The 27,955-nt window shown below is 47.5% G+C and overlaps 1 protein-coding gene across 1 annotated transcript; it reads right to left on the bottom strand.

Annotated features, from left to right (window-relative positions):
- Nucleotides 1–553: 553 nt before the first annotated feature.
- On the bottom strand, nucleotides 554–27,761 carry LOC146980455 (gelsolin-like). Its single transcript, XM_085785674.1, has 19 exons — nucleotides 27,698–27,761; nucleotides 25,632–25,832; nucleotides 24,371–24,525; nucleotides 22,094–22,255; nucleotides 20,080–20,139; nucleotides 19,184–19,273; nucleotides 19,013–19,102; nucleotides 16,955–17,087; nucleotides 15,048–15,136; nucleotides 9,598–9,726; nucleotides 9,433–9,519; nucleotides 8,403–8,536; nucleotides 8,239–8,329; nucleotides 7,135–7,305; nucleotides 5,137–5,311; nucleotides 4,231–4,352; nucleotides 3,269–3,346; nucleotides 3,098–3,158; nucleotides 554–769 (listed from the first exon to the last, which is right to left on the bottom strand). Exons 2-19 carry the CDS (start codon nucleotides 25,822–25,824, stop codon nucleotides 606–608), a joined length of 2,184 nt encoding a protein of 727 aa, XP_085641800.1. The 5' UTR covers nucleotides 25,825–25,832; nucleotides 27,698–27,761; the 3' UTR covers nucleotides 554–605.
- Nucleotides 27,762–27,955: the final 194 nt, after the last annotated feature.

Consider the following 27,955-nt stretch of genomic DNA (forward strand, 5'->3'; position numbering starts at 1 on the left):
CTCATTATGGGATTTCTTGGTTTCCCTGATCAAACTCATCAAATACACAATCCAACAACTCCAAAATGCTCTGGTGGACAAGTTGTGAGCTGCACATTCACCACGCTATGAGATAATAACACAACGTTACCACACAGAGTTGTTTTAGAGGGAAATACAGAGACTGTTGATGAAAAACTGTCCCTGAAGGCAACGCGCATCAGAGGTTTTACATGAATTTCCCTCTAAAACAACTCTGTGTGGTAACGTTGTGTTATTATCTCATAGCGTGGTGAATGTGCAGCTCACAACTTGTCCACCAGAGCGTTGTGGAGTTGTTGGATTGTGTATTTGATGAGGGAAACCAAGAAATCCCATAATGAGCCTCCGTAGCGTAGCTCTGAGCAGCTCATGGCTCTGCTCCGCCGTTCTAAAAACAGCTTGCACCGACAATTAAAGGTAACGAACCTACTGCTATGACTATAGGGATTATGGCAATGGGCCAATTTGACAAAATGTTGAACTATCCCTTTAAAACAGAGGAATATTCAAATGTACCATTACACAGGACACACAGGTTTCACTGTAAGTTTTATTCATGTGTCATGGTGCAACAGGAAGTGATGTCACAGGTTGTCGAGGAAACGCTGCAGCGGGTCGGCGCTCCAGAACTCCGTGTTCCATCCCAGGAACCAGCCGGTGAACGTCGGCGGTTCGAATCCCTGTTTGACCGTCACGGTCGGCGTGCGCGGGTCTCTGCCGGCCGGGTCGCTCTCCACGTAGCGGGCGGCTGCACGGGAAACACAGGAGACCGTTAGCTGTTAGCTGTTAGCTGTTAGCTCCGCCCAATCAGAGGAAACACAGGAGACCGTTTGATTTTTCTCAAAATCAAAAATACTGAAACTCACTGATCTGGTCCTACTTCCAAATAGTCCAGGCAATCCAGCTCAGTTTGGACCCAAAATAGAACTAATTGTAACAGAATGTTTTTCACCATCCATCATTTCTATGAGGTGTCCAGAACAACATACTAAAAGTCCTAAGAAATCCTAGTTGGGGAAATATGTTTAATTCTCATCAATCCAACAATGATTTACTGTATAAAGTCTATGGTGCCGATAAGGCCAAACAACAATACATCCCAATGAATATTGATATGGCTTTTTTTTCTTTCCTTTACTCCTATCACAATGAAACTTTACACAATGAAAGTATTCATGAAATGTAACATTTTTTGTATTACAAGTTTGTGAAAAACATTCTGTTACAATTAGTCTGTCGGAAAATGCTATTTTGCCTGGACTAAAACAGCACAAATCATGGACAGGGCAACAAACAACACACTACCAGTAAATATTCAAGCATGTTTTTTTTCTGAGAGAAGGGGGATACTGTATAATCTGAGGGGGGAACTGAACCTAAAACATCTGTATGCACAGCACGCACAACTTTAAAAACCTTTTGCATAAAGGTGTCAGTGTGGTGGTATGTGGTTGTGTTTGTTTTGTTTTGATTTGTTTGTTCTTGTTTTTGTTTTGTTTTTTGAAAAAAAGAAAAGAACAATAACTTAGGGAGTAAATTTCTGGCCGTGTTGGCCCCCTGATTGAATGAATGGATCTCTCCCTGTCTGTATTATTTGATTGTTAATCTTCAATAAAAAGTTCATTAAAAAAAAAAACCTTCTGCATTTCAACATGTGGAGTGAGACTGTGGAACAGACGAGTGGAGGAGCTCAGACGACGTCCAACCAGGGTACAGGGAAGAAGAGGGGCTATGACAAACACTAAGGTTTTCACACTTTTGCCATCGCTACTTGTCACTTGAAGCACTTGACTAGTGCTTCAAGTGTAATATGTTATTCACATGTTTGAAATAAAGTATTCATTCATTCATTCATTCATTCACCCAGGTGGACGTTAGCTCGGCCTAGAGCTCTGTAAAAGAGAGTAAGGACCCCTCCATTGACTCCCGTGGTAAGGGTTTAAGGGTGTAAGGGTTTAAGGGTGTAAGGGTTTAAGGGTTTAAGGGTTTAAGGGTTTAAGGGTTTAAGGGTTTAAGGGTTTAAGGGTTTAAGGGTTTTGCCCCCTAGTGGCAGGATGTGGGTATTGCAACAGCGCCCAGAAAACCCATTCACTCCAATGTATGTGTGTTGCCCACTTGCTGGTAAATTGATGAAAACGGCCGTGTTTTTGTTTTTAGGTGTCTTGGTCATATCAGATTATACTTAGAATTTGTTTATTACAAAATGTAGATTGAAACATTCATGTAGACAACTGTTGTTTATTGTTTTTTTTACTCTCCTATGTGTTAATGTTTATCTGTAAAGGATCCTCAATGATGCTATTAACGTGGGTGATCTATAAATGTCCTTAAATTATTGAAAACACCACACTGCTCATTCACCACCAATGCAGAGATGTCAGTTCTTTATTCCTCCACCAGGAGGCGCTGCCATTGGACCAATGCTGTCACTACTCTCTGTTACAGAGCTCTAGCTCCTCCCACCCAGGCGGCCGTTAGCTCCTCCCACCCAGGTGGCCGTTAGCTCCGCCCACCCAGGTGGCCGTTAGCTCCTCCCACCCGGGTGGCCGTTAGCTCCGCCCACCCAGGTGGCCGTTAGCTCCTCCCACCCGGGTGGCCGTTAGCTCCTCCCACCCAGGTGACCGTTAGCTCCGCCCACCCAGGTGACCGTTAGCTCCGCCCACCCAGGTGACCGTTAGCTCCTCCCACCCGGGTGACCGTTAGCTCCGCCCACCCAGGTGGCCGTTAGCTCCTCCCACCCAGGTGACCGTTAACTCCTCCCACCCAGGTGACCGTTAGCTCCGCCCACCCAGGTGGCCGTTAGCTCCTCCCACCCAGGTGGCCGTTAGCTCCGCCCACCCAGGTGGCCGTTAGCTCCGCCCACCCAGGTGACAGTTAGCTCCGCCCACCCAGGTGACCGTTAGCTCCGCCCACCCAGGTGACCGTTAGCTCCGCCCACCCAGGTGGCCGTTAGCTCCGCCCACCCAGGCGGCCGTTAGCTCCGCCCACCCAGGCGGCCGTTAGCTCCTCCCACCCAGGCGACCGTTAGCTCCGCCCACCCAGGTGAGTCTGAGCTGATACTTCCTGTCTGACTCACCTGACGCCGCCGCCTCCTCCTTCTCCTCCTCGTGAGCCTCCTCGCCGATCCAGACGAACACCTGCGGCGGGACAGACAGAAGGACAGGTGGTCACCGTGGAGACCGGGTGGAGGCCTGTAACCATGACAACCGTGACAGCAGCAGCAGCAGCAGCAGCAGCAGAGACTCACCTGGTCCCAGGCGTCCAGGATCATGACGTCATCAGGAGCGAGGTCGTCCTGCGTCAGTTCACCGGGAACCTCCTCCATCTGGACACAGTGACATCATCACGCTGTGACGTCATCACGCCGTGACATCATCACGCCGTGACATCATCACGCTGTGACATCATCACCATAGATACATACATATATGCTGCGTTCAAAACAACTCGGAAGTCGGAAAAAAACAGCTCTGAAATTACAGGTGGGAAACTCAGGCATCATATCAGAGCTCCGACTTTCTGACTTGACGTCATGACAACATCAAAACATGGCGTCATGCCCTCGTCTTAAACGGTTAGAATTTAGACATTTGAAGTTGTTTGTTGAGGTTTGAATGTATATTTCTGTGTATTATTGCAGTAGCCGATATGAAATACGTTTATATTAAGCTGTGATTGTTGTATGGTGTGAAATTGTGTTCCTCGTATGTAACAGAAATAAGCATTAGATGGCGCCTTCTGCTTCTCAGCGTACGTCAACACGGCGGCCATCTTGGTCAGGGGTTTCTGACCATAGACATATAAACGTCTGACCAGCAGTCAGACCAGTCAGACCCTGTACAACACATTTCACTGTATTTATGCATGTGGGTGTGTGTCTGAGTATGGAAGTGTATGTTTAATATAAAAAAATAAAAATGTTTTTTGTTGTTGTATCATAAATATGTGTCTGACATTTATAATAAACCAAACATCTTGAGAATGGGTTGAATATTCAGTGAGTTGTGGTGATGTTAATGGTTGATAGACCTCTGATGCAGGAAGTAGACACGGCTTCCCCCTGACCAAGATGGCCACCGTGTTGACGCATCGTTCCAATGGACAGCAGCGTCAGAGGAGGCTTCTATGTGTATATATCTGTGTATATATATATATATAATATGTGTATATATATATGCCTCATCACACCGTGACCTCATGATGCCGTACCAGGAAGTTGCCGGTCTTGTTGGAGCAGGCGAACAGCCGTGGAGGATGAGCCTCCATCTCGTTTTCCCGCCGCGCCGACCGACAGTAGTCCTCCTGTCCACCCAGCGCTTCCCAGAATGCATCTGCACACACACACACACACACAGGTTGGCTGAACCAAGGAGAGGATCAGACGACACACTGGCGGCCATCTTGTGTCAGTTTCCTCCCTCGATGATCCAGTCATGTGACACGACACGTCCATATATAGACATCACTGTAACTATTTACATAATTAGTGCTTCCAGCATTCACACTATTGTTCTTCCTCTCCGCCATTTTCTTTATACTTATTATTAGTGTGAATGCTGAAAGCACGTAAAAACGGGCTATACAAATAAAATTGCCTTGCCTTGCTTTGCCTATGGGACTTCACTGGCAGAATTCACCTCCCCTACCCCGCCTTCAATTGGTTACAGGTGTTCGTTATCTCATTGATTATTTGTACCACATCATCACATTACAATGAATGACAACAGTCTTGAAAACAGTGTGCTCTCTTTCATTCCAACTATTCAGCTGTCATTGGACAGTCCTTCATTCCTGATAGTATAAAGCTCATTGTAAGTCAGGTCCTCTGTGGCCATGTGGTTAGTGTGTCAGGTTACCACTCATGGCATTGTGGGTTCAATTCCTTCCTTGGACATGTTTCTTGCATGTCATTCCGCATGTCTTTGTCAATTTATTCTGCTAATTCAGCATGGTTCAGCAATGGCTTTCAGCATTCACACGCATTTTCTGTCAGGAAATGCTGTTTCTAGTTACTAGTGTAGTTACTTCATGTACATTTCTATGAAAGTAAAGTATTGTAGTATCAGAACCAGAACTGTATCTCTATAACTGGTTGTTATGGTAACAGCTGCTCACCTGGCTCCTCCCCCTCCTCCACCCGGCCAGGTGCGACCTGCAGCACCTGGCTCAGCTGTCCGGCTCCCCGGGCCTCAGTGGAGCTGCTGCTGCCGCCGCGCCACGACCAGCAGCCGCCGGGCGCCACCAGCACGAAGACGTCACTGGAGTTCAGACTGGAGGACGACACGTCCACCTGAGGACACGGTTTACACTGGTTTATACTGGTTTATACTGGTTTATACCGGGCTATACTGGTTTATACTGGTTTATACTGGTTTATACTGGTTTATACTGGTCTATACTAGTTTATACTGGTTCAGACTGGTTTATACTGGTTTACACTGGTTTATACTGGTTTATACTGGTTTATACTAGTTTATACTGGTTCAGACTGGTTTATACTGGTTTATACTGGTTTATACTGGTCTATACTGGTTTATACTGGTCTATACTGGTTTATACTGGTCTATACTGGTTTATACTGGTTTATACTGGTTTATACTGGTTTATACTGGTCTATACTAGTTTATACTGGTTCAGACTGGTTTATACTGGTTTATACTGGTTTATACTGGTCTATACTGGTTTATACTGGTCTATACTGGTTTATACTGGTCTATACTGGTTTATACTGGTTTATACTGGTTTATACTGGTTTATACTGGTCTATACTGGTTTATACTGGTTTATACTGGTTTATACTGGTTTATACCGGGCTATACTGGTTTATACTGGTTTATACTGGTTTATACTGGTTTATACTGGTCTATACTGGTTTATACTGGTTTATACTGGTTTATACTGGTTTATACTGGTCTATACTAGTTTATACTGGTTCAGACTGGTTTATACTGGTTTACACTGGTTTATACTGGTTCAACTGGTCTATAACGGTCTATACTGGTTCAACTGGTCTATAACGGTCTATACTGGTTCACCACGACCAGCAGCCGCCGGGCGCCACCAGCACGAAGACATCACTGGAGTTCAGACTGGAGGACGACACATCCACCTGAGGACACGGTTTACACTGGTTTATACTGGTTTATACTGGTTTATACTGGTTTATACCGGGCTATACTGGTTTATACTGGTTTATACTGGTTTATACTGGTTTATACTGGTCTATACTGGTTTATACTGGTTTATACTGGTTTATACTGGTTTATACTGGTCTATACTAGTTTATACTGGTTCAGACTGGTTTATACTGGTTTACACTGGTTTATACTGGTTCAACTGGTCTATAACGGTCTATACTGGTTCACCACGACCAGCAGCCGCCGGGCGCCACCAGCACGAAGACATCACTGGAGTTCAGACTGGAGGACGACACATCCACCTGAGGACACGGTTTACACTGGTTTATACTGGTTTATACTGGTTTATACCGGGCTATACTGGTTTATACTGGTTTATACTGGTTTATACTGGTTTATACTGGTCTATACTGGTTTATACTGGTTTATACTGGTTTATACTGGTCTATACTGGTTTATACTGGTTTATACTGGTCTATACTGGTTTATACTGGTCTATACTGGTCTATACTGGGTTATACTGGTCTATACTGGTCTATACTGGTCTATACTGGTTTATACTGGTTTATACTGGTCTATACTGGTTTATACTGGTCTATACTGGTCTATACTGGTTTATACTCGTCTATACTGGTTTATACTGGTTTATACTGGTCTATTTAAGCAATATATCACTCCAGAGGTGTTGTTGTTGTTGTTCCCCCTTAGGCTGGATTGCACCAACAAGGTTTAACTTTAAAACCAGATTAAATCATGGTTTAAGTTTAAATTCTGTTGCACTAAACTTTAAACCTAGTTCAAAATTAAGACAGATTAGATTTAAACCTCCCTTTAAACCTCAGTTTAATTTTTACTCTAAATTAAGTTTAATTTTAATCCTGTTGCACCAGAACTTTAAACTCCAGTTTAGTTTACTGGTCTATAATGGTCTTTACTGGTCTATACTGGTCTATACCGGTCCATACTGGTCTCTCACCTCCACAGCTCTGGTGTTTCCTGCTGTATTGGCTCGGACCTGGAACAAGCGGGTCTCTGGCTCCTCTGATGGGCCGTCGTCTCTGGAAGTCCCGCCCTTGTACACCACCATCGGCTCTCCTCCGAACAGGCTCATGAGGTGGGCCGGCTCTTTTCCCTGGACCACCCTCACCTGCAGACAGGTGACAGTTAACCCTTCTCCCCCCAACACAACCTGGTTCAGCTCCGGTTCCCCCAGAGAACCACTTTTATTTTCCACTGAGGAGCCGGTCGGAGCCACGCCCCCCAGACGGTAGCCACGCCCCCCTGTTGCTCCTGTCTCTGTAACCTACTACAGATATAAACAGACCTGAAAATTAAGACAGTATCAATAAACCGAATCTCCTTGTTGTTTACATTCTACTTCCTGGTAGAAAACCAGCTGTAATCTGAATGAGATCAATAGTAACCAACGAGAGTTTAGCTATATATCATATTTTTCACGCCCTATCACCGTTTAGACAAATCTGAAATGATTGAAGAAACATTACTATTTCTGTGTGTGTGTTTTGTGTTGCTATGTGTTGTATTTATTCAGTTTGGGGGAATCACAGTGTCTAGAAAGCATCAGTGGCTCAGCTGACAGGGACAGCTAACGGTAGCTAAGCTAACGGTAGCTAAGCTAACAGCAGGACGTCAGCTGTTAAAACCCTCCCGTTGTGGGACACCACATGAAACTACTCCAGTTAGCTCAGTCATGTTGGGACTCAGATATCCGCTGGAGAAAATATTTTTTCATGGAGCGTTTATTGAGTCACTGAGTTATTAAAGTTAAACAGGTAGCTAACCGTTAGCCCGGCTAATCTATGATAACCATGACTAATTACAAAAATGTGCACACAGAAATAGTAATGTTTGTCCAATCATTGGTTTTATAAACTTTACAAACATCAGATTAGTCTAAACGGTGATATAGTGACATGAAAAAGTAGATAAATATAGTGAAACTCTCGTCCGTCACTATTGTTCTCATGCTGGTTTTCTACCAGGAAGTAGTTGTAAACAACAAGGAGATTCGTCCTATAGACCGGTCCGGTCCGGTCCGGTCCGGTCCAGAGTGACGTACCTGCGTGGCTCCGCCCCCCAGCTCGTCGTCCAGCGCCACGGCCAAGATGGCCGACGCCCCGACCTCGTCCTGGCTCGACTCCGCCCCCTGCCTGCACACACACCTGGTTAGTTACCGTTGCCGTCGGGGGGAGGGGCTTACGGCCAGGTGAGGTCACCACTCACCATATGTAGATGATGTGTCCGTTCCTGTCTCCATGGTGATACCGGTACTGGATGATGTAACTGTCTCCTCCGTAGAACTGGCCGAAGATCTCCGGGTCCACCGGGACTTTGTCTGAGCCCTCGACACGCCACAGCTGCAGACAGACAGGTAGGGAGGGAGGGTGAGACAGGTAGGGAGACAGACAGGTAGGGAGGGTGAGACAGGTAGGGAGGGAGGGTGAGACAGGCAGGTAGGTAGGGAGACAGACAGGTAGGGAGGGTGAGACAGGTGGATGGACAGACAGGTAGGGAGGGTGAGACAGGCAGGTAGGTAGGGAGGGAGGGTGAGACAGGCAGGTAGGGAGACAGGTAGGGAGGGTGAGACAGGTAGAGAGACAGGTAGGGAGGGAGGGTGAGACAGGCAGGTAGGGTGACAGGTAGGGAGGGTGAGACAGGTAGACAGACAGGTAGGGAGGGAGGGTGAGACAGGCAGGTAGGGTGAGACACGTAGGGAGACAGGTAGGGAGGGAGACAGGTAGGGAGGGTGAGACAGGTAGGGAGACAGGTAGAGAGACAGACAGACAGGTAGAGACAGACAGACAGACAGACAGACAGACAGACAGGTAGTGAGAGAGAGAGACAGACAGACAGACAGACAGGTAGAGACAGACAGACAGACAGACAGACAGACAGACAGACAGACAGACAGACAGACAGACAGACAGACAGACAGACAGACAGGTGAGACAGAGACAGACAGACAGAGAGACAGACAGACAGACAGACAGACAGACAGGTAGAGACAGACAGACAGACAGACAGACAGACAGACAGACAGACAGACAGACAGACAGACAGACAGGTGAGACAGAGACAGACAGACAGACAGACAGACAGACAGACAGACAGACAGGTGAGACAGAGACAGACAGACAGAGAGACAGACAGACAGACAGACAGACAGGTAGTTAGAGAGACAGACAGACAGACAGACAGACAGACAGACAGAGAGACAGACAGACAGACAGGTAGAGAGACAGACAGGTATCACCTGCTTGTCTCCCTCTCCTCCGTCCACCATCCCGTGCTGAGCTGCCATGGCGTCTGATTGGTGGAGCGTTGAGGCGTCAAACGGCACCTGTCCAATCAGAGAGTTAGAACCGGTCTGAACCGCTCTGGTGCTGATCTGGCTTCTGATTGGTTTAATGGTTTATACCTTCTTAATCTTTGCTATCTGATTGGACACGTAGGCCGTTCCCATGCCGACGGTGTCGTCAGGATCCCTCCAGTCCTGGAAGAACTGTTTGAAGAGCGGAGTCTCTCCGTGTTCAGGGAGGACCTGGACCTGTGGGGGGGGGTTATGTTATTTAAAGGGATACGCCAAAAATAAATTTGTGTCTTGCCTCACTCCGGAGTCCATGACCAGCAGATAGACACCATCCTTTTGACTGTGCGTGCAGTAACCATGGAGATAGAGCCGTATCGCCGTAATTAGCTTAGCTCAAACACTGGAAGTGTATAGGTAGTGTTAGCCTGCCTCCACCTAAAGTCGCTAATTAGCTTAGCTCAAACACTGGAAGTGTATGGGTAGTGTTAGCCTGCCTCCACCTAAAGTCGCTAATTAGCTTAGCTCAAACACTGGAAGTGTATGGGTAGTGTTAGCCTGCCTCCACCTAAAGTAGCTAATTAGCTTAGCTCAAAGGCTGGAAGTGTATAGGTAGTGTTAGCCTGCCTCCACCTAAAGTCGCTAATTAGCGTAGCTCAAACACTGGAAGTGTATGGGTAGTGTTAGCCTGCCTCCACCTAAAGTCGCTAATTAGCTTAGCTCAAACACTGGAAGTGTATAGGTAGTGTTAGCCTGCCTCCACCTAAAGTAGCTAATTAGCTTAGCTCAAACACTGGAAGTGTATGGGTAGTGTTAGCCTGCCTCCTACCTAAAGTCGCTAATTAGCTTAGCTCAAACACTGGAAGTGTATAGGTAGTGTTAGCCTGCCTCCACCTAAAGTAGCTAATTAGCTTAGCTCAAACACTGGAAGTGTATAGGTAGTGTTAGCCTGCCTCCACCTAAAGTCGCTAATTAGCTTAGCTCAAACACTGGAAGTGTATAGGTAGTGTTAGCCTGCCTCCACCTAAAGTAGCTAATTAGCTTAGCTCAAACACTGGAAGTGTATGGGTAGTGTTAGCCTGCCTCCTACCTAAAGTCGCTAATTAGCTTAGCTCAAACACTGGAAGTGTATGGGTAGTGTTAGCCTGCCTCCACCTAAAGTCGCTAATTAGCTTAGCTCAAACACTGGAAGTGTATGGGTAGTGTTAGCCTGCCTCCACCTAAAGTAGCTAATTAGCTTAGCTCAAACACTGGAAGTGTATGGGTAGTGTTAGCCTGCCTCCACCTAAAGTCATCAGAGAAACTCTTCAGCAACTCTAAAGGGAAACCGGCGGCCGATCTTCGTCTCAGAGCTGACAAAACTCTCCGGTAAGGCATCTTGAGCGGTCAAATGCCGCTAACGGGACGAGATCGGTCAAAACGGAGGGTTCAAGCTAAGACGCTTTATTTTGGTTCAAGCTAGCTACATCGAGGGTAGCTTAGCTTCCTATTTCAAAGTAAAAGCACAAATTCTATCGTCATGGTTTTCTGTATGTAAAGAGCAACAGGTGTTTTATTTTGTGAAAGTCACCGGAAGTGCGTTGGTCACAACGGCTAGCTTGAGTAGCGCCGAATTCGTCCGAACAAAAAATAGTAAACAGCTGGTATTTAGACAAATTAACGACACACTGCTGATCTAAACGGCTACTTTCTCACCTAAACATGTTTGAAATGTGGATAAAATTAAGCGTAGCGTTAGTTCTGGCAGGCCATGACGTCAAGCTCTTAATCAGCACAGCGTAACTGTCTTCACCTGTGCAGGTCAGCTGATGGCTCAGCTGACTCCCCTATTGGGGAACTGCATTCAGGGCGCGCTGTTTAAACTGCTCTAGCCCGACGTCACCTCCCTTGCTGCTGCTGCTTCCTCTGCCGGCTTTTTGCAAGACGGGCTCCCGCATGAGGGAAGGATCGCTGGTTGTGTTCGTGCTCGCTCTGCTGCTCCCGATGTCGTCGCCCCCGTCCACGATGCGGACCCGCGGCGGCTGGCGCGGTGTCGTGTCATGGGGCTTCAGCGAAGCTCTGGAACGGAGGACGCCATCTGTGACGACGGGGGAGGGGGGCTCCTTCTCTCCGTCGGGGCTCTCACCTGGCAGGTGGGGGCGGCGTCACACACAGCTGTTCCATTGACCGGCGACGGCTGATTCCGGGGCTGTGGAGTTTCTGTTTGCCAGCGATGCTGCCAAGCGGTCGGAGCGTCACACAAGGAACGGTTTGCTTTATTCTTAATTTGCGCTGGGTTTCAACCTCCATAGCGATAATACAGAATCATATTTGGCATTGAATTATTCACTGAGGCAGCTCCTTTTGCGGGTTTTGGGGGGTTCGTCTATTTCCTTTTAAATGGGCTACATTCCAACTTAAATAGCCTCCTGACATCTCTTGTTGCTAGAGGGTCAGGGATTTGCCGGCGTGGTCGTTTTGGGGGGTTTTCTTTGCTCCCTGTTTTCTTGTCCGTAACAACATCTATTGCACGTCTGTCCGTCCTGGGTGAGGGATCCCTCCTCTGTTGCTCACCCTGAGGTTTCTCCGATTTTTCCCTGTTAAAAGGGTTTTCCATGGAGTTTTTCCTCAGTCGATGTGAGGGTCTAAGGACAGAGGATGTTGTTACGATGCCATGTAAAGCCTTTGAGACAAACTGTTTGTAAAAACGGGCTATACAAATAAAATTGCCTTGCCTTACTGCGCCTGTCAATAGAGCCATTCTAGATGCACAAAAAGCCATGAGCCTCTCATTGTAAATAATTGATTTAATATTATTATTGTTATTATTATTATTATTAATAATGGTTATTATTGTAATTATTATTGTTAAGAGGTAGCGTGTGGCTTATTCCCTATTAAATTTTATAGGAAAAAATTAATTCCATCCTAGATAGCCTCCTGGCATCTCTTAGCAGAGGTTCCAGGATTTGCCGGTGTGGTTGTTTTGGGGGTTTTCTTTGCTGCTGCGCTCCCTGCTTATGCCGTTCATGATGGCTCGTGAAGGGCAGGAAGGTGCTCTTCCTGCCTCAGGCTTTCCACGCAAGCGCGTGGAAGAGCAGGGGGTCCCAGAACAGTACCATACCGCCAAATTAAACTGTGCAAGTAAATATTATTTTGACATAGTGGTCCTGACAGAAGTGAAATATTTACAGAGTTTAGAGCTAAAATGAAATCAGCTTCTGACTGCTGGTTTCAGCTCAGGTAGGAGGCAGGCTAACACTACCTATACACTTCCAGTGTTTGAGCTAAGCTAATTAGCGACTTTAGGTAGGAGGCAGGCTAACACTACCTATACACTTCCAGTGTTTGAGCTAAGCTAATTAGTGACTTTAGGTGGAGGCAGGCTAACACTACCTATACACTTCCAGTGTTTGAGCTAAGCTAATTAGCGACTTTAGGTAGGAGGCAGGCTAACACTACCTATACACTTCCAGTGTTTGAGCTAAGCTAATTAGCGACTTTAGGTAGGAGGCAGGCTAACACTACCTATACACTTCCAGCGTTTGAGCTAAGCTAATTAGCGACTTCAGGTGGAGTCAGGCTAACACTACCTATACACTTCCAGTGTTTGAGCTAAGCTAATTAGTGACTTTAGGTGGAGGCAGGCTAACACTACCTATACACTTCCAGTGTTTGAGCTAAGCTAATTAGCGACTTTAGGTGGAGGCAGGCTAACACTACCTATACACTTCCAGTGTTTGAGCTAAGCTAATTAGCGACTTTAGGTAGGAGGCAGGCTAACACTACCTATACACTTCCAGTGTTTGAGCTAAGCTAATTAGCGACTTTAGGTAGGAGGCAGGCTAACACTACCCATACACTTCCAGTGTTTGAGCTAAGCTAATTAGCGACTTTAGGTAGGAGGCAGGCTAACACTACCCATACACTTCCAGTGTTTGAGCTAAGCTAATTAGCTACTTTAGGTAGGAGGCAGGCTAACACTACCCATACACTTCCAGTGTTTGAGCTAAGCTAATTAGCGACTTTAGGTAGGAGGCAGGCTAACACTACCCATACACTTCCAGTGTTTGAGCTAAGCTAACTAGTGACTTTAGGTGGAGGCAGGCTAACACTACCTATACACTTCCAGTGTTTGAGCTAAGCTAATTACGGCGATACGGCTCTATCTCCCTTGTTACCACAAAGTGGAAAGGATGGTGTCTATCTGCTGGTCATGGACTCGGGAGTGAGGCAAGACACGGAAAAAAAAATGTTGGCGTATCTCTTTAACTTCTCTCCCTTCATGACTGTTAATGTCAACATAACACTTTACAGCTGGTTTCTGTGCTGTACCACTTGTTTTATACAAAAAAAAACAGGCCAAAAGTGAAATATTCTCTAGTTAGAGATGGATTGTTTCTTTATGATTACAACTGTCTGAGGTCAGACTGTTTATGAGGAATATCAGTTATTATTCTTTATTTTACTTTTCCTGTAGTGTTGATTTAATTTAAATAAAACCAGTTCATCTTGTTGATGAAGCCACTTCTGTGTTTGTTGTTTTGTTTCCAGCTCAGGAGGAAGTACGACTTCTTCTTGTGTGGTGGTTTAGGGGAATCAGTTGCAACCTGCTGCTGTTCTGAATAAAGCTGCTGCATGTTCACACACATCACCATCAGTTATTGATTCTGAGCCAAGGTGGATTCAGGTTTTCCAGTCCCTCAGGTTTTTAACCTTCGTCTTGTGTTAGCTTTCTACTGCAATCTATAGGGTTAGGGTCAGTTTTGACCTGTGTTTTAAATCAGCTGTAAAACACACTAAAAACTTTTTTTTTCATCCAATTTGTTTTTCTTCTCTTGGTTACATTGTTAGGCTTCATTATCCATGAAAGGTTGTTTTTAATATTTTTGGGTGTGGACCCCTGGGCCTTGTTTGTCAGTAAACCCCTTGGCTTCAGTTGAACCTTCCTCGTGAAGCTTTCTGCTCCATCTATGGTGTTCGGGTCGGTTTTGACCCGAGTCTTAAATCAGCTGTAAAACACACTAAAACTATTATTTATCATCCCATGTGTTTCTCATCTCTTGGTTACGTTCTTTATCCATGAAAAAGTTGGTTTTGCACTTATGATTTCAGTTTTAACTCATTATTGTTCTAATCGTTATAACCGGGTCAAAATTAACCCAAACACCACAAATGTCATAATTTTGACCAGAGCATTTTAGAATTTTGTGGAAAAATTTTTTTTTGTTTTATTTTGTTTAAGTTGAGATTCCTGACAAAGTCAAAAAGCCTTGATGCTATAAACACATTTATGTGGTAGCTACTTGTATGCATCTAAAACCTGAAAATGGGTCCCGAACACCAGAGAAAGGTCATTCTGATGTGTTTGTGTGTGTGTACCTGTGTGTGTGTGTGTGTGTGTGTGTGTGTGTGTGTGTGTGTGTGTGTGTGTGTGTGTGTGTGTGTGTGTGTGTGTGTGTGTGTACCTGTGTGTGTGTGTGTGTGTGTGTGTGTGTGTGTGTGTGTGTGTGTGTGTGTGTGTGTGTGTGTGTGTGTGTGTGTGTGTGTGTGTGTGTGTGTGTGTGTGTGTGTGTGTGTACCTGTGTGTGTGCTGGGTAGTTCATCTTCTGGATGAACTGCTCTGAGGTTTTCAGAACGGCACGACGCTCCTCAGCATCCGACTCCTTACCTACACACACACACACACACACACACACACACACACAGGTAAGGACACATGATGAAGATGATGAAGATGAGGATGAAGAGGATGAAGATGAAGATGAAGAGGTCCTGTCTAAGGCATTGGAGAAGATTAGACTTAAGTTACATAGATGAAACTGGTTAGTCGATAGGGCTCAGTCCTCCATGTACGAACTATAAACTATATTTGATGATTTATTCTGTGTTTTTGATGATTTTAACTGCTGTAAAGTGTCTTTGAGTGGCGTGAAAGGCGCTTTCTAAATAAAATTTATTATTATTATTATAAAAGTGTATGAAGACGTCTGGGTAAATGTGTGCATAGGGATTTATGAGTTGAGAGGAACCTGCATGGTATGTTTGGTATGTATACTGAATATTTGGGGGATACTACTGGCAGTGTGAACTGATAAGATCACCCTTGTCTCAGGATGGTCATTATTATTTTTATTTTTATTTTTTATTATTACTTATTTATTTATTTCCATTATTACTGGTGTAGCCTACTCTTGGGACATTTGTCAGTAGAAGAGGAGAGGGACAAGGGGACTTGACACTCCTGTGTTAATTAATTGAACTGTATGTGATGTAGCTACTTCCCCCTTTGTGTTCAGATACTGACTGAATCCAGCAGGGGGAAGGGGAGGGGAGGGAAATAAGCCAGAGGGGGGGGGGGGTGGTGTGGGTGGGATAAGGGTGGGACAATAGCTCACATGGTTATGACGTACACATTTTATATACGATGTACGGTGGTATATGTACGATGTACGGTGGTATATGTATACCGTAAAACACCAAATAAAGGCCCGGGCGTTTATTTGCTTAAATCGCTCAAATCAACCTGCGTTTATTTGGGACCTGCGTTTATTTGGGACCTGCGTTTATTAATAGTGTTCAACCTGGACCTCCTTCTGGGGAAAGAGGCTTCACTCTGTGGCGGCAGGCGGCGGTGGAACGATACGTGCGTTTCTCAAGGCATTACTGTAAATACGGCCAGGGCGGACTCGTTCTCTGTCTCTCTGACCTCCGTGGTCCTGGCCCGCACAGGTACCAGGAGACTGAGACCCCCCGTCATGTCGGTCCTCCGCCTCTCTGATCCGCCGCAAGTTGCAAAAACCCTGCGGACGCCCAGTCTCTCCACTCCTCTCCCCCACTCCCACACTTCAGCACCTGTTGGCTCGCACCACCGTCCTTTTTAAAAAAAAAATTTTTATTGAATGAAGTAGGTCTATAACTAATAATAATGCAACGTAGCTATAGCCTAACTAAATACGCGTATGAGTAATCAGAGAACAGTAGGCTGTTTACGCTACTTTTAAAAGGAGTAAAGTCATTTAAAACGAGGAGCGAGCCGAGCTGAGCCGACACGGTGCAGCCCAGGACAGGTGCTGAAGTGCGGATGAGAGGAGTGGACAGACCGGGCAGGAGCAACCAGCTGACGTCTCGTCGGTCCTCGGCCGACTTTAACGTCACGAGACACCCGCTATATTTGCATAGAATATTTTTTGGCAACCAGAAAAACAATGTTTGACCCGGCGTTTATTTGGGATGGGCGTTTAATATAGAAAATATTTTGCTACACCCGGCGGTTAATTGGGACCGGCGGCAATTTGGGACTCGGCCATTATTTGAAGTTTTACGGTCAATTATGTAGCTGTGAATTTGATTTAATGTGGGCATATTGTAAAAAGGGCGGGGGGATGAAATAATAAAAACTTGATCACAAAAAAAAAAGAAGATGAAGATGAGGATGATGAGGATGATGATGAGGATGAAGATGAGGATGAGGATGAGGAGGATGAACCTTTCCAGACGAAGATGTGTCCGTTGGCTCCGTGGTCGAGGATGAAACACTCGCTGGACTGCAAAGCATCCTGGGAGAAGGGGCTGTGCTCTGCTACCATGGTAACCTCTATGTCCCCGCCGGTGTTGGACACCTGAGAGACAGACAGGTAGAGAGACAGACAGACAGGTGAGAGACAGACAGGTAGAGAGACAGACAGGTGAGAGACAGACAGACAGGTAGAGAGACAGACAGACAGACAGGTGAGGACAGACAGACAGGTAGAGAGACAGACAGGTGAGAGACAGACAGGTGAGAGACAGACAGGTGAGAGACAGACAGGTAGAGAGACAGACAGGTAGAGAGACAGACAGGTGAGGACAGACAGACAGGTGAGGACAGACAGGTGAGAGACAGACAGGTGAGAGACAGACAGGTGAGAGACAGACAGGTAGAGAGACAGACAGGTAGAGAGACAGACAGGTAGAGAGACAGACAGGTGAGGACAGACAGGTAGAGAGACAGACAGGTAGAGACAGACAGACAGACAGACAGACAGGTAGAGAGACAGACAGACAGGTAGAGAGACAGACAGACAGGTAGAGAGACAGACAGACAGACAGACAGACAGGTGAGGACAGACAGACAGGTAGAGAGACAGACAGGTGAGAGACAGACAGGTGAGAGACAGACAGGTAGAGAGACAGACAGGTAGAGAGACAGACAGGTGAGAGACAGACAGGTGAGAGACAGACAGGTAGAGAGACAGACAGGTAGAGAGACAGACAGGTGAGGACAGACAGACAGGTGAGGACAGACAGGTGAGAGACAGACAGGTGAGAGACAGACAGGTAGAGAGACAGACAGGTGAGGACAGACAGACAGACAGGTAGAGAGACAGACAGGTGAGAGACAGACAGGTGAGAGACAGACAGGTAGAGAGACAGACAGGTGAGAGACAGACAGGTGAGAGACAGACAGGTGAGAGACAGACAGACAGACAGACAGACAGGTAGAGAGACAGACAGGTGAGAGACAGACAGACAGACAGACAGACAGGTAGAGAGACAGACAGGTGAGGACAGACAGACAGGTAGAGAGACAGACAGGTGAGAGACAGACAGGTGAGAGACAGACAGGTGAGAGACAGACAGACAGACAGACAGACAGGTAGAGAGACAGACAGGTGAGGACAGACAGGTAGAGAGACAGACAGGTAGAGACAGACAGACAGACAGACAGACAGGTAGAGAGACAGACAGGTGAGGACAGACAGGTAGAGAGACAGACAGGTAGAGACAGACAGACAGACAGACAGACAGGTAGAGAGACAGACAGGTGAGAGACAGACAGGTGAGAGACAGACAGGTGAGAGACAGACAGACAGACAGACAGACAGACAGACAGACAGACAGACAGACAGACAGACAGAGAGACAGACAGGTAGAGACAGACAGGTGAGAGACAGACAGGTGAGAGACAGACAGACAGACAGACAGACAGACAGACAGACAGACAGACAGGTAGAGAGACAGACAGACAGACAGACAGACAGGTAGAGAGACAGACAGACAGACAGACAGACAGACAGACAGACAGACAGACAGGTAGAGAGACAGACAGACAGGTGAGGACAGACAGACAGACAGACAGGTGAGAGACAGACAGACAGGTGAGGACAGACAGACAGACAGACAGACAGACAGACAGACAGACAGACAGACAGACAGACAGACAGACAGACAGACAGACAGACAGACAGACAGACAGGCAGGCAGGCAGACAGACAGACAGACAGGTAGAGAGACAGACAGACAGACAGACAGACAGACAGACAGACAGACAGGTAGACAGACAGACAGACAGACAGACAGACAGACAGACAGACAGACAGGCAGACAGGCAGACAGACAGACAGACAGACAGACAGACAGACAGACAGACAGACAGACAGACAGACAGGTAGACAGACAGACAGACAGACAGACAGACAGACAGACAGACAGACAGACAGACAGACAGACAGACAGACAGACAGACAGACAGACAGACAGACAGACAGACAGACAGGTTCTCTACCTTGTAGAGCTGAGCCAGCTTCCTGTTGGAGGCGTCCATCTTGGCGTCGTCATGGTGAGCGTCAGGAAGCTCCGGCTTCTCCCCGAGCACCTGAGGTCATGATGACATCATCACTGAGCATGTTTCCATGGTAACAACAGCATCAACAACCCTACTGTGTGATGTCATCACCTCCAGCATCCTGTCTGGCTCCGCCCCCTCGTCACAGACCAGCAGCTTGGCCCGCCCACACCGCTCGTCGTCACGGATACCCTTCGACACCTGTCAGTCAACCGGTTAGTTTCTGAGCACTGATGATGTCACTGATGATGTCATACTGATGTAACACATAGATACTTTTCTGGACGTGGTTGTGTCAGCTGATGCTACAGCTGTTAGCGTGTTAGCGTGTTAGCCTACTGCTGCTAACATAGCAGACGCACCGAGAATCATGTAAACAAACCATGGACGTATGAAACAAACCGGACACATAAAAATAAAATAATAAAAACCGACACCTGCAGGAACATTAGAGGATGTGATTCTGTGTGGTTGTGTTTCTCTACAATAAACTGTTGAAATATCGGAAGTTTGGTTTGGTCGACTACTGACCCTAACCCTGACCGTGAGCTGTGGCTATTAGCTTAGCTCGTTAGCTGTGGCTATTAGCTTAGCTGGTTAGCTGTGGCTATTAGCTTAGCTGGTTAGCTGTGGCTATTAGCTTAGCTGGTTAGCTGGTATTTCCTCCATATTCTACTCCAGTTTCTTTATCAGATTGATTTAATGCTGCCTGTTATTATGGGATGCTGCTGCCCAACTCCTGCTGCTCAGGCAAACGGAGCCAAGAGTTTACTGCTAAATAACCTAAAGAAATCCTAGCTAACATGCTAATTAGCTTGCTGCTCTTCTCATTGCATTGTGGGATACATACGGGAGTAGAAAGTAGTGTACATCGCTTGTTCACTCAGTTTTGCGGTGCATTGTGGGTGTTTTGTCGTCCATGTTGAACACACTATAGTTAGTGAACTACATCCGTGATAGGGGAGATTTACTACACAGCTGGTGTGTTTATGGATGTAACTACTCACCACGGTGGCTTTCAGCTTCTCAAAGCGGTTGCTATGGGAACCAGACCACTGGATGAGTTCCTGTAGGAGAAGAGAGAGACAGGTTCAGATCCTGTCTCACCTCCCTGTCTCACCTCTCTCCACCCGTCTCACCCCGTCTCTCCTCTCTCCACCTGTCTCACCCCTCTCCACCCGTCTCACCTCTCTCCACCTCTCTCCACCCGTCTCACCTCTCTCCACCCGTCTCACCTCTCTCCACCTCTCTCCACCCGTCTCACCTCTCTCCACCCGTCTCACCTCTCTCCACTTCTCTCCACCCGTCTCACCTCTCTCCACCCGTCTCACCTCTCTCCACCTCTCTCCACCCGTCTCACCTCTCTCCACCCGTCTCACCTCTCTCCACTTCTCTCCACCTGTCTCACCTCTCTCCACCCGTCTCACCTCTCTCCACCCATCTCACCTCTCTCCACCTCTCTCCACCCGTCTCACCTCTCTCCACCCGTCTCACCTCTCTCCACCTCTCTCCACCCGTCTCACCTCTCTCCACCCATCTCACCTCTCTCCACTTCTCTCCACCTGTCTCACCCCTCTCCACCCGTCTCACCTCTCTCCACCTGTCTCACCCCTCTCCACCTGTCTCACCTCTCTCCACTCGTCTCACCTCTCTCCACCTCTCTCCACCCGTCTCACCTCTCTCCACCCGTCTCACCCCTCTCCACCTGTCTCACCCCTCTCCACCTGTCTCACCTCTCTCCACTCGTCTCACCTCTCTCCACCTCTCTCCACCCGTCTCACCTCTCTCCACCCGTCTCACCCCTCTCCACCCGTCTCACCTCTCTCCACCCGTCTCACCTCTCTCCACCCGTCTCACCTCTCTCCACCTCTCTCCACCCGTCTCACCCCTCTCCACCCGTCTCACCTCTCTCCACCTGTCTCACCCCTCTCCACCTGTCTCGCCTCTCTCCACCCGTCTCTCCTCTCTCCACCCGTCTCACCCCATCTCTCCTCTCTCCACCCGTCTCACCCCTCTCCACCCGTCTCACCTCTCTCCACCCGTCTCTCCTCTCTCCACCCGTCTCACCCCGTCTCTCCTCTCTCCACCCGTCTCACCCCTCTCCACCCGTCTCACCCCTCTCCACCCGTCTCACCTCTCTCCACCCGTCTCACCTCTCTCCACCCGTCTCACCCCGTCTCTCCTCCCTCCACCCCGTCTCACCTCTCTCCACCCGTCTCACCTCTCTCCACCCGTCTCACCTCTCTCCACCCGTCTCACCTCTCTCCACCCGTCTCACCCCTCTCCACCGTCTCTCCTCTCTCCACCCGTCTCACCCCGTCTCTCCTCTCTCCACCCGTCTCACCCCTCTCCACCCGTCTCACCCCTCACCACCCGTCTCACCCCTCTCCGCCCGTCTCACCTCTCTCCACCCGTCTCACCCCGTCTCTCCTCTCTCCACCCGTCTCACCCCTCTCCACCCGTCTCACCCCTCACCACCCGTCTCACCCCTCTCCGCCCGTCTCACCTCTCTCCACCCGTCTCACCCCGTCTCTCCTCTCTCCACCCGTCTCACCCCTCTCCACCCGTCTCACCCCTCTCCACCCGTCTCTCCTCTCTCCACCCGTCTCTCCTCTCTCCACCCGTCTCTCCTCTCTCCACCCGTCTCACCCCTCTCCACCCGTCTCACCTCTCTCCACCCGTCTCACCTCTCTCCACCCGTCTCACCTCTCTCCACCCGTCTCACCTCTCTCCACCCGTCTCTCCTCTCTCCACCCGTCTCACCCCGTCTCTCCTCTCTCCACCCGTCTCACCTCTCTCCACCCGTCTCTCCTCTCTCCACCCGTCTCACCCCGTCTCTCCTCTCTCCACCCGTCTCTCCTCTCTCCACCCGTCTCACCCCGTCTCTCCTCTCTCCACCCGTCTCACCCCTCTCCACCCGTCTCACCTCTCTCCACCCGTCTCACCCCTCTCCACCCGTCTCACCCCTCTCCACCCGTCTCACCTCTCTCCACCCGTCTCACCCCTCTCCACCCGTCTCACCTCTCCCAGGTCCAGGATGAAGCTGTCTCCGTGGTTGAAACTCTCCCAGGCGACGGGAACCTCCGTTGCCCTGACGACGCGGCGACCTTTGACCTGCAGCAGCCTCTGAACATCCACGTCATTGGTCACCACGTGATTGAACCCTGAGGCCACGCCCCCTTTCTGAGGACAAACAGGAAGTGATGTCACGATCAGTGCCCATAGATAGATATATAAGCTGTGTCCCAATTCAGGGGCTGCATCCTTCGGAGGGTGGATTTGAAGGCCGATTACGTCACAGCGCTGCGCGAAGGCTGTCCCAATTCGTCTAAATTCGAAGGGTCCTCCAAATGCAGCCTCCAAATGCGTCCTCCTTTCCCCTGCATTCGGAGGATGCACCGCTACTATCCTTCGCGGCCTCCCGTATCCCAAGATGCTTTGCTGCACCGTTGTTGTTATTAGCAACCTAGCCGTTAGCTATCGAACGGAGCAGCTCTGTGCTGTAGCCATGGTAACCCGGCTCTGCGGCCGGCTCGGAGGTGTGGCTGCCCGCTGCTGAGCTCTGCTCTGCTCTGGCTGCACAGGTGAGGAGCGGAGGCAAAGCATCTTGTGTGTGACAACTTTTAATAAGAAAGCTATGAAAACACATTACTTGTGCTCTCTTTATTCTCTATTCAATAGCCTACCCCCCTGGCTGCTGTTCAATGGTTTGTTTATTAGTATATTAATGATAACTGCCCTTGTATTGATTCTACTTCTTTAAAAAAAAAAAAAAAAAAAAAAAGCGAGGGGCGGAGGAGCGGTAGAGCTGTTGCAAGCGCTACTTTTAAATGTTTAACGTCCGGCCGTTGTTTACGTTACGCCGTTGTTTACGTTCGGATCAGGAAATGCTCTGAAGGCTAGACCTTCCCATTTACCGACCGTTGATGCGGCCCCCGGAGGAGGCTCCGAAGCCGTTGCCTCCGGAGACCGCGTAGGCTGGGTCCTCCGAAGGCTGCAGCCCCTGAATTGGGACACAGCTACTGACTAGATGCTGCAGCTCTGTTGAGTGGAATACGTCAACACGGCGGCCATCTTGGTCCGGGGCTGTTTTTATGTTTGTTTTGTTGATGTTGTCTAAATGTGTAGCCTACTTGATGTGGATGTTCTGTGCTGCTCTCTTGCAAAATAGATTCTGAATCTCAACGGGATTATTCCTGGTTAAATAAAGGTTAAATAAAAAAATAAAAAAACATAGACATATTAAACGTCTGACCAGCAGTCAGACCCTGTAGAACACATGTCAGTGTATTTATGCATGTGGGTGTGTGTCTGAGTATGGAAGTGTATGTTTAATATGTTAAAAAAACAATTATAAAAAATTTTCAAAAAATGTTTTTTGTTGTTGTATCATAAATATGTGTCTGACATTTATAATAAACCAAACATCTTGAGAATGGGTTGAATATCCAGTGAGTTGTGGTGATGTTAATGGTTGATAGACCTCTGATGCAGGAAGTAGACACGGCTTCCCCCTGACCAAGATGGCCGCCGCGTTGACGTATTCCACTCAGTAGAGCTGCAGCATCTAGTCAGTATAGGACTAATCTCCTTGTTGTTTACAACTACTTCCGGGTAGAAAACCAGCATGAGAACTAATCTGATGTTTGTAAAGTTTATAAAACCAATGATTGGACAAACATTACTATTTCTGTGTGCACATTTTTGTAATTAGTCATGGTTATCATAGATTAGCCAGGCTAACGGTTAGCTACCTGTTTAACTTTAATAACTCAGTGACTCAATAAACGCTCCATGAAAAAATATTTTCTCCAGCGGATATCTGAGTTCCAACATGACTGAGCTAACTGGAGTAGTTTCATGTGGTGTCCCACAACGGGAGGGTTTTAACAGCTGACGTCCTGCTGTTAGCTTAGCTACTGTTAGCTTAGCTACCGTTAGCTTAGCTACCGTTAGCTTAGCTACCGTTAGCTGTCCCTGTCAGCTGAGCCACTGATGCTTTCTAGACACTGTGATTCCCCCAAACTGAATAAATACGACACATAGCAACACAAAACACACACACAGAAATAGTAATGTTTCTTCAATCATTTCAGATTTGTCTAAACGGTGATAGGGCCTGAAAAATATGATATATAGCTAAACTCTCATTCGTTACTATTGATCTCATTCACATTACAGCTGGTTTTCTACCAGGAAGTAGAATGTAAACAACAAGGAGATTCGGTCTATAGTGCCAAAGACAGCTCCTGTGTGGTTGCTATGGGAACCAGACCAGTGGGACAGTAGTGGTAGTACCATGTACTTGAGGCCGGTCTTGAAGTATCCGGTGAAGGTACTGGACTCGTGGCCCTGGACCTCGCGGTACTGGACCGGCGCCCCCTGCAGGAACTCGTCCATCTGGACCGCAAAGATGGCCGCCGCTCCGCGCTCATCCTGAGAGCAGTCGGAACCTAGAGACACACGGGCCAATCAGAGAGCAGAACCAGAGCAACGGGCCAATCAGAGAGCAGAAACAGAGCAACCAGCCAATCAGAGAGCAGAATCAGAGCCACACCTGAGTCTAGTCAGTATAGTCAGTGTAGTAGTAGTAGTAGTAGTAGTAGTAGTACATGTAGTAGCCTACTACCCATACAGAAAAATGAACTTCACATGTGATTTTTCACACGGCAACTCCAGGTGGTTACCACGGCGATAGGGGCCCCCGCAGGCTGAGACAGACAGAAACGTGGAGAAAAAGAGCCATTTTCTGCCTCTGCACCGGTCTCACATTTAGGCTTAGGGTGAGAAAACGGTAACTCCTATCAGAACAAAACACAGATCAACGTTGCTCTAAGGACTTACTGAAAAATGTGGTACGATTTGGTGTTTCTACAGTAAATATTTTGGCGACGCTGGCAGTTTTAAAACATCAGGCCGTTCTGCTCCTCTCAGAAAATATTTGTATTGGAGTCAATGAGGAGCAGAGACAGACGTGGCCGCACTTAGAGGCTCAGAGTTTAAATTCTGTAAGTCTCTCTGATATTTTGAGCACATGACATGAGAGATAACAAGATTGTCTACAAATTTTTGAAAAAATCATGTGTGTAGAGTGTAAATTGTGGCTGGGCCGAGTGTGGAAAGAGAAAAAATCTTGAGTTTTTCTGGCATCTCTCCCACTCTATCCGATGATGTCACGCACTCTGACACGAACATTCCGTGCAATACACACCCATTATAAACTCATAATTTCTCCAAAAATGATCATGGTCATTGATCATGGATTGATCAAAAACTATATGACCTATCAAAACGTGGAGTAATACGACAATACACAAGACTTGTGTCTACTGTTTAAAGTTTAAATGGAGTCTCTAGGTGAAAGTATGCCTGAGCAGTAGACGTTTGTTAAACTCCAATGATTGGTCTTTTTCACTCTTTTTTTTCCGCCCGTCCCATTGACTTCAATGCAAAATTTTGCGCAGTTTTTCCTAGTTTTTCATAGCTGTAGGGACCAGTGACCGGTGTGATGGCCTGTGGCCCTAACTAGTAGTAGTAGTAGTAGTAGTAGTAGTAGTACCTATCCAGTAGTGCAGGTCGTACTGCAGTCTTCCTCCTCTGGTCTCGGTGCTGTGTAGGACCAGGTAGGCGTCGCCGCTGTAAAACCCTCCGTACTGACTGACAGGAACAGGAACCAGCTCCAAGCTCTCCACCCGCCACACCTGAAGCCCCGCCCCCTGACCGGCCGCCGCAAACTCTGGGTGGAACACCATGATGTCACCTGGAGGGGAAAAAAGTACAAAAAAAGTCTAAATTCTCTGATTCCAGCTTCTTAAAGGGATAGTAGCATTTTTCTTTAAAGTGGGGTTGTATGATCTCCAAATAGCCCCTAAGTACTTTAATTGCAGTAGAAGACTCTCTGCACTCCTCCCGTTAGCAACGCCAGCCCATAATAGCCCTGCCCAGAGATTTACAACATACAGTGTTGTGAACAGACCCAAAGAAACGGCCTATTTTCACGGCCTAAAAGAGGTTTTACCTGAAAAATAATACACAGTTCCATTGTTCACTATAATATAATTTTTTCCAGCCCTTCAAAGTGCAGGAAAAACACAGTTTTTATTTGGACTTTCAGGTAAAACCTCTTTTAGGCCGTGAAAATAGGCCGTTTCTTTGGGTCTGTTCACAACACTGTATGTTGTAAATCTCTGGGCAGGGCTATTATGGGCTGGCGTTGCTAACGGGAGGAGTGCAGAGAGTCTTCTACTGCAATTAAAGTACTTAGGGGCTATTTGGAGATCATACAACCACACTTTAAAAAAAATGATACTATCCCTTTAAATGTGAATATTTCTGGTTTCTTTGTTCCTTTATGACGATAAACCGAGTCTCTCTTTGGTTTGTGGACAAAACAAGACATTTGAGGACGTCGTCTGGTGGTTTGGGAAACATTTAACATGTTATTGACCAAACAACTGATCGATCAATGGTTTAAATAATCGACAGACACGCGATCAGCTGACAGGTTTGTGTCTCTTCCTGTCTGAACAACACTCACACACCTAACTACGGTGATGTCATTCTGCCAGACAGCTGATTGGTCAGGAGGCGGAGCTAGGAAACATAAGCTGCTCCTGACCAGGTGAGACGTTCAGCATCAGTTACCATGGAGACGTGTCCAGGTATAAGAAGTGAAGCACCAGAGTTAGAGACCGGATCAGACCAGATCTATCCAGACCAGGACCTGGTCTGAGACTCAGAGAGGAACAGGAAGTAGCTACTGCCCCTCCCTCACAGACAGACAGTAGAGACAGACAGACAGACAGACAGACAGGTACAGACAGACAGACAGGTAGAGACAGACAGGTAGAGACAGGAAAAGAAAGACACGAACAGACAAATAGAGACAGGTATAGACAGACAGTTGTGGTGCATATGTAAGTGTTGTGTAAAATGCTTTGGCAAAAACAAATCTCTGTTCATGCCAATAAAGCTATATTGAATTCAATAGGCTTTATGCACAGCTCCACTACTTCCTGAAATAAACCAGCTCCTTCATTTCCTGTTTTACATAATTGGACCAACTGATGAATCCAGGTGAGTCTGAGTGTGTCTGTTGTTGTGAGGTCGGACACACCTGGATTCATCAGTTGGTCCAATTATGTAAAACAGGAAATAAAGAAGCTGGCTTAGTTCAGGAAGTAGTGGAGCTGTGCATAAAGCCTGTTGAATTGAGACAGACAGGTAGAGACAGACACACACACACACACACACACACACACACACACACACACAGGTAGAGACAGGGTGAGGCTGGTTCAGGATTAAACCGTTTAAAGACCAACCAGCAGCAGAGTCATCGACGGTGAAAAAGTCCACGTTCAGTAAACGTCTCATCAGAAACAGAGAGAAACTGAGGACGAACACAGACCCCAACACCCCTCAGTCTGGACCTGGACTAGACCTGGTCCTGGTCCTGGACCTGGTACTGGACTAGACCTGGTCCTGGTCCTGGACTAGACCTGGTACTGGACTAGACCTGGTCCTGGTCCTGGACTAGACCTGGTCCTGGTCTAGACCTGGTCCTGGTCCTGGACCTGGTACTGGACTAGAAACCCAGACTGAGGATGAAGAGATGAAACTCACCGTGAGCGTTGGTCTAGAAGCTGAAGAAGCTGAAGAAGCTGAAGCTGCTGGAAACAGACGAGGACTGAGACTGAGACTAGACTGACTCTGACTCTGGTCTGAGCTTCACCTGAGAGACCTGCAGCTGTGTGTGGGGGAGGGGCTGCTGCAGGTAACTCTACCTGTCCTCCCCCTTCACTTCCTGCTGCTGAGGCCACACCCGACCTGAGCAGCTGCACTATGTGTGTGTGTGTGTGTGTGTGTTACGCCCAAGCTGCT

Source organism: Trachurus japonicus, chromosome 9 (genome assembly GCF_045865225.1).
Source record: "Trachurus japonicus isolate A0001 chromosome 9, Traja_1.0".
NCBI classification, from domain to species: domain Eukaryota; kingdom Metazoa; phylum Chordata; class Actinopteri; order Carangiformes; family Carangidae; genus Trachurus; species Trachurus japonicus.

What these genes read in the sequence shown, in the direction of transcription:
- LOC146980455 (XM_085785674.1), bottom strand. Translation starts at nt 25,824, where the DNA reads ATGGTGTTCCACCCAGAGTTTGCGGCGGCCGGTCAGGGGGCGGGGCTT. An exon ending in AGACCGGCCTCAAGTACATG is followed by an intron (nt 22,256 to 24,370) that starts GTACTACCACTA and finishes GTTTGTCCTCAG; the next exon opens with AAAGGGGGCGTGGCCTCAGG. An exon ending in AGCCAGACAGGATGCTGGAG is followed by an intron (nt 19,103 to 19,183) that starts GTGATGACATCA and finishes TCATGACCTCAG; the next exon opens with GTGCTCGGGGAGAAGCCGGA.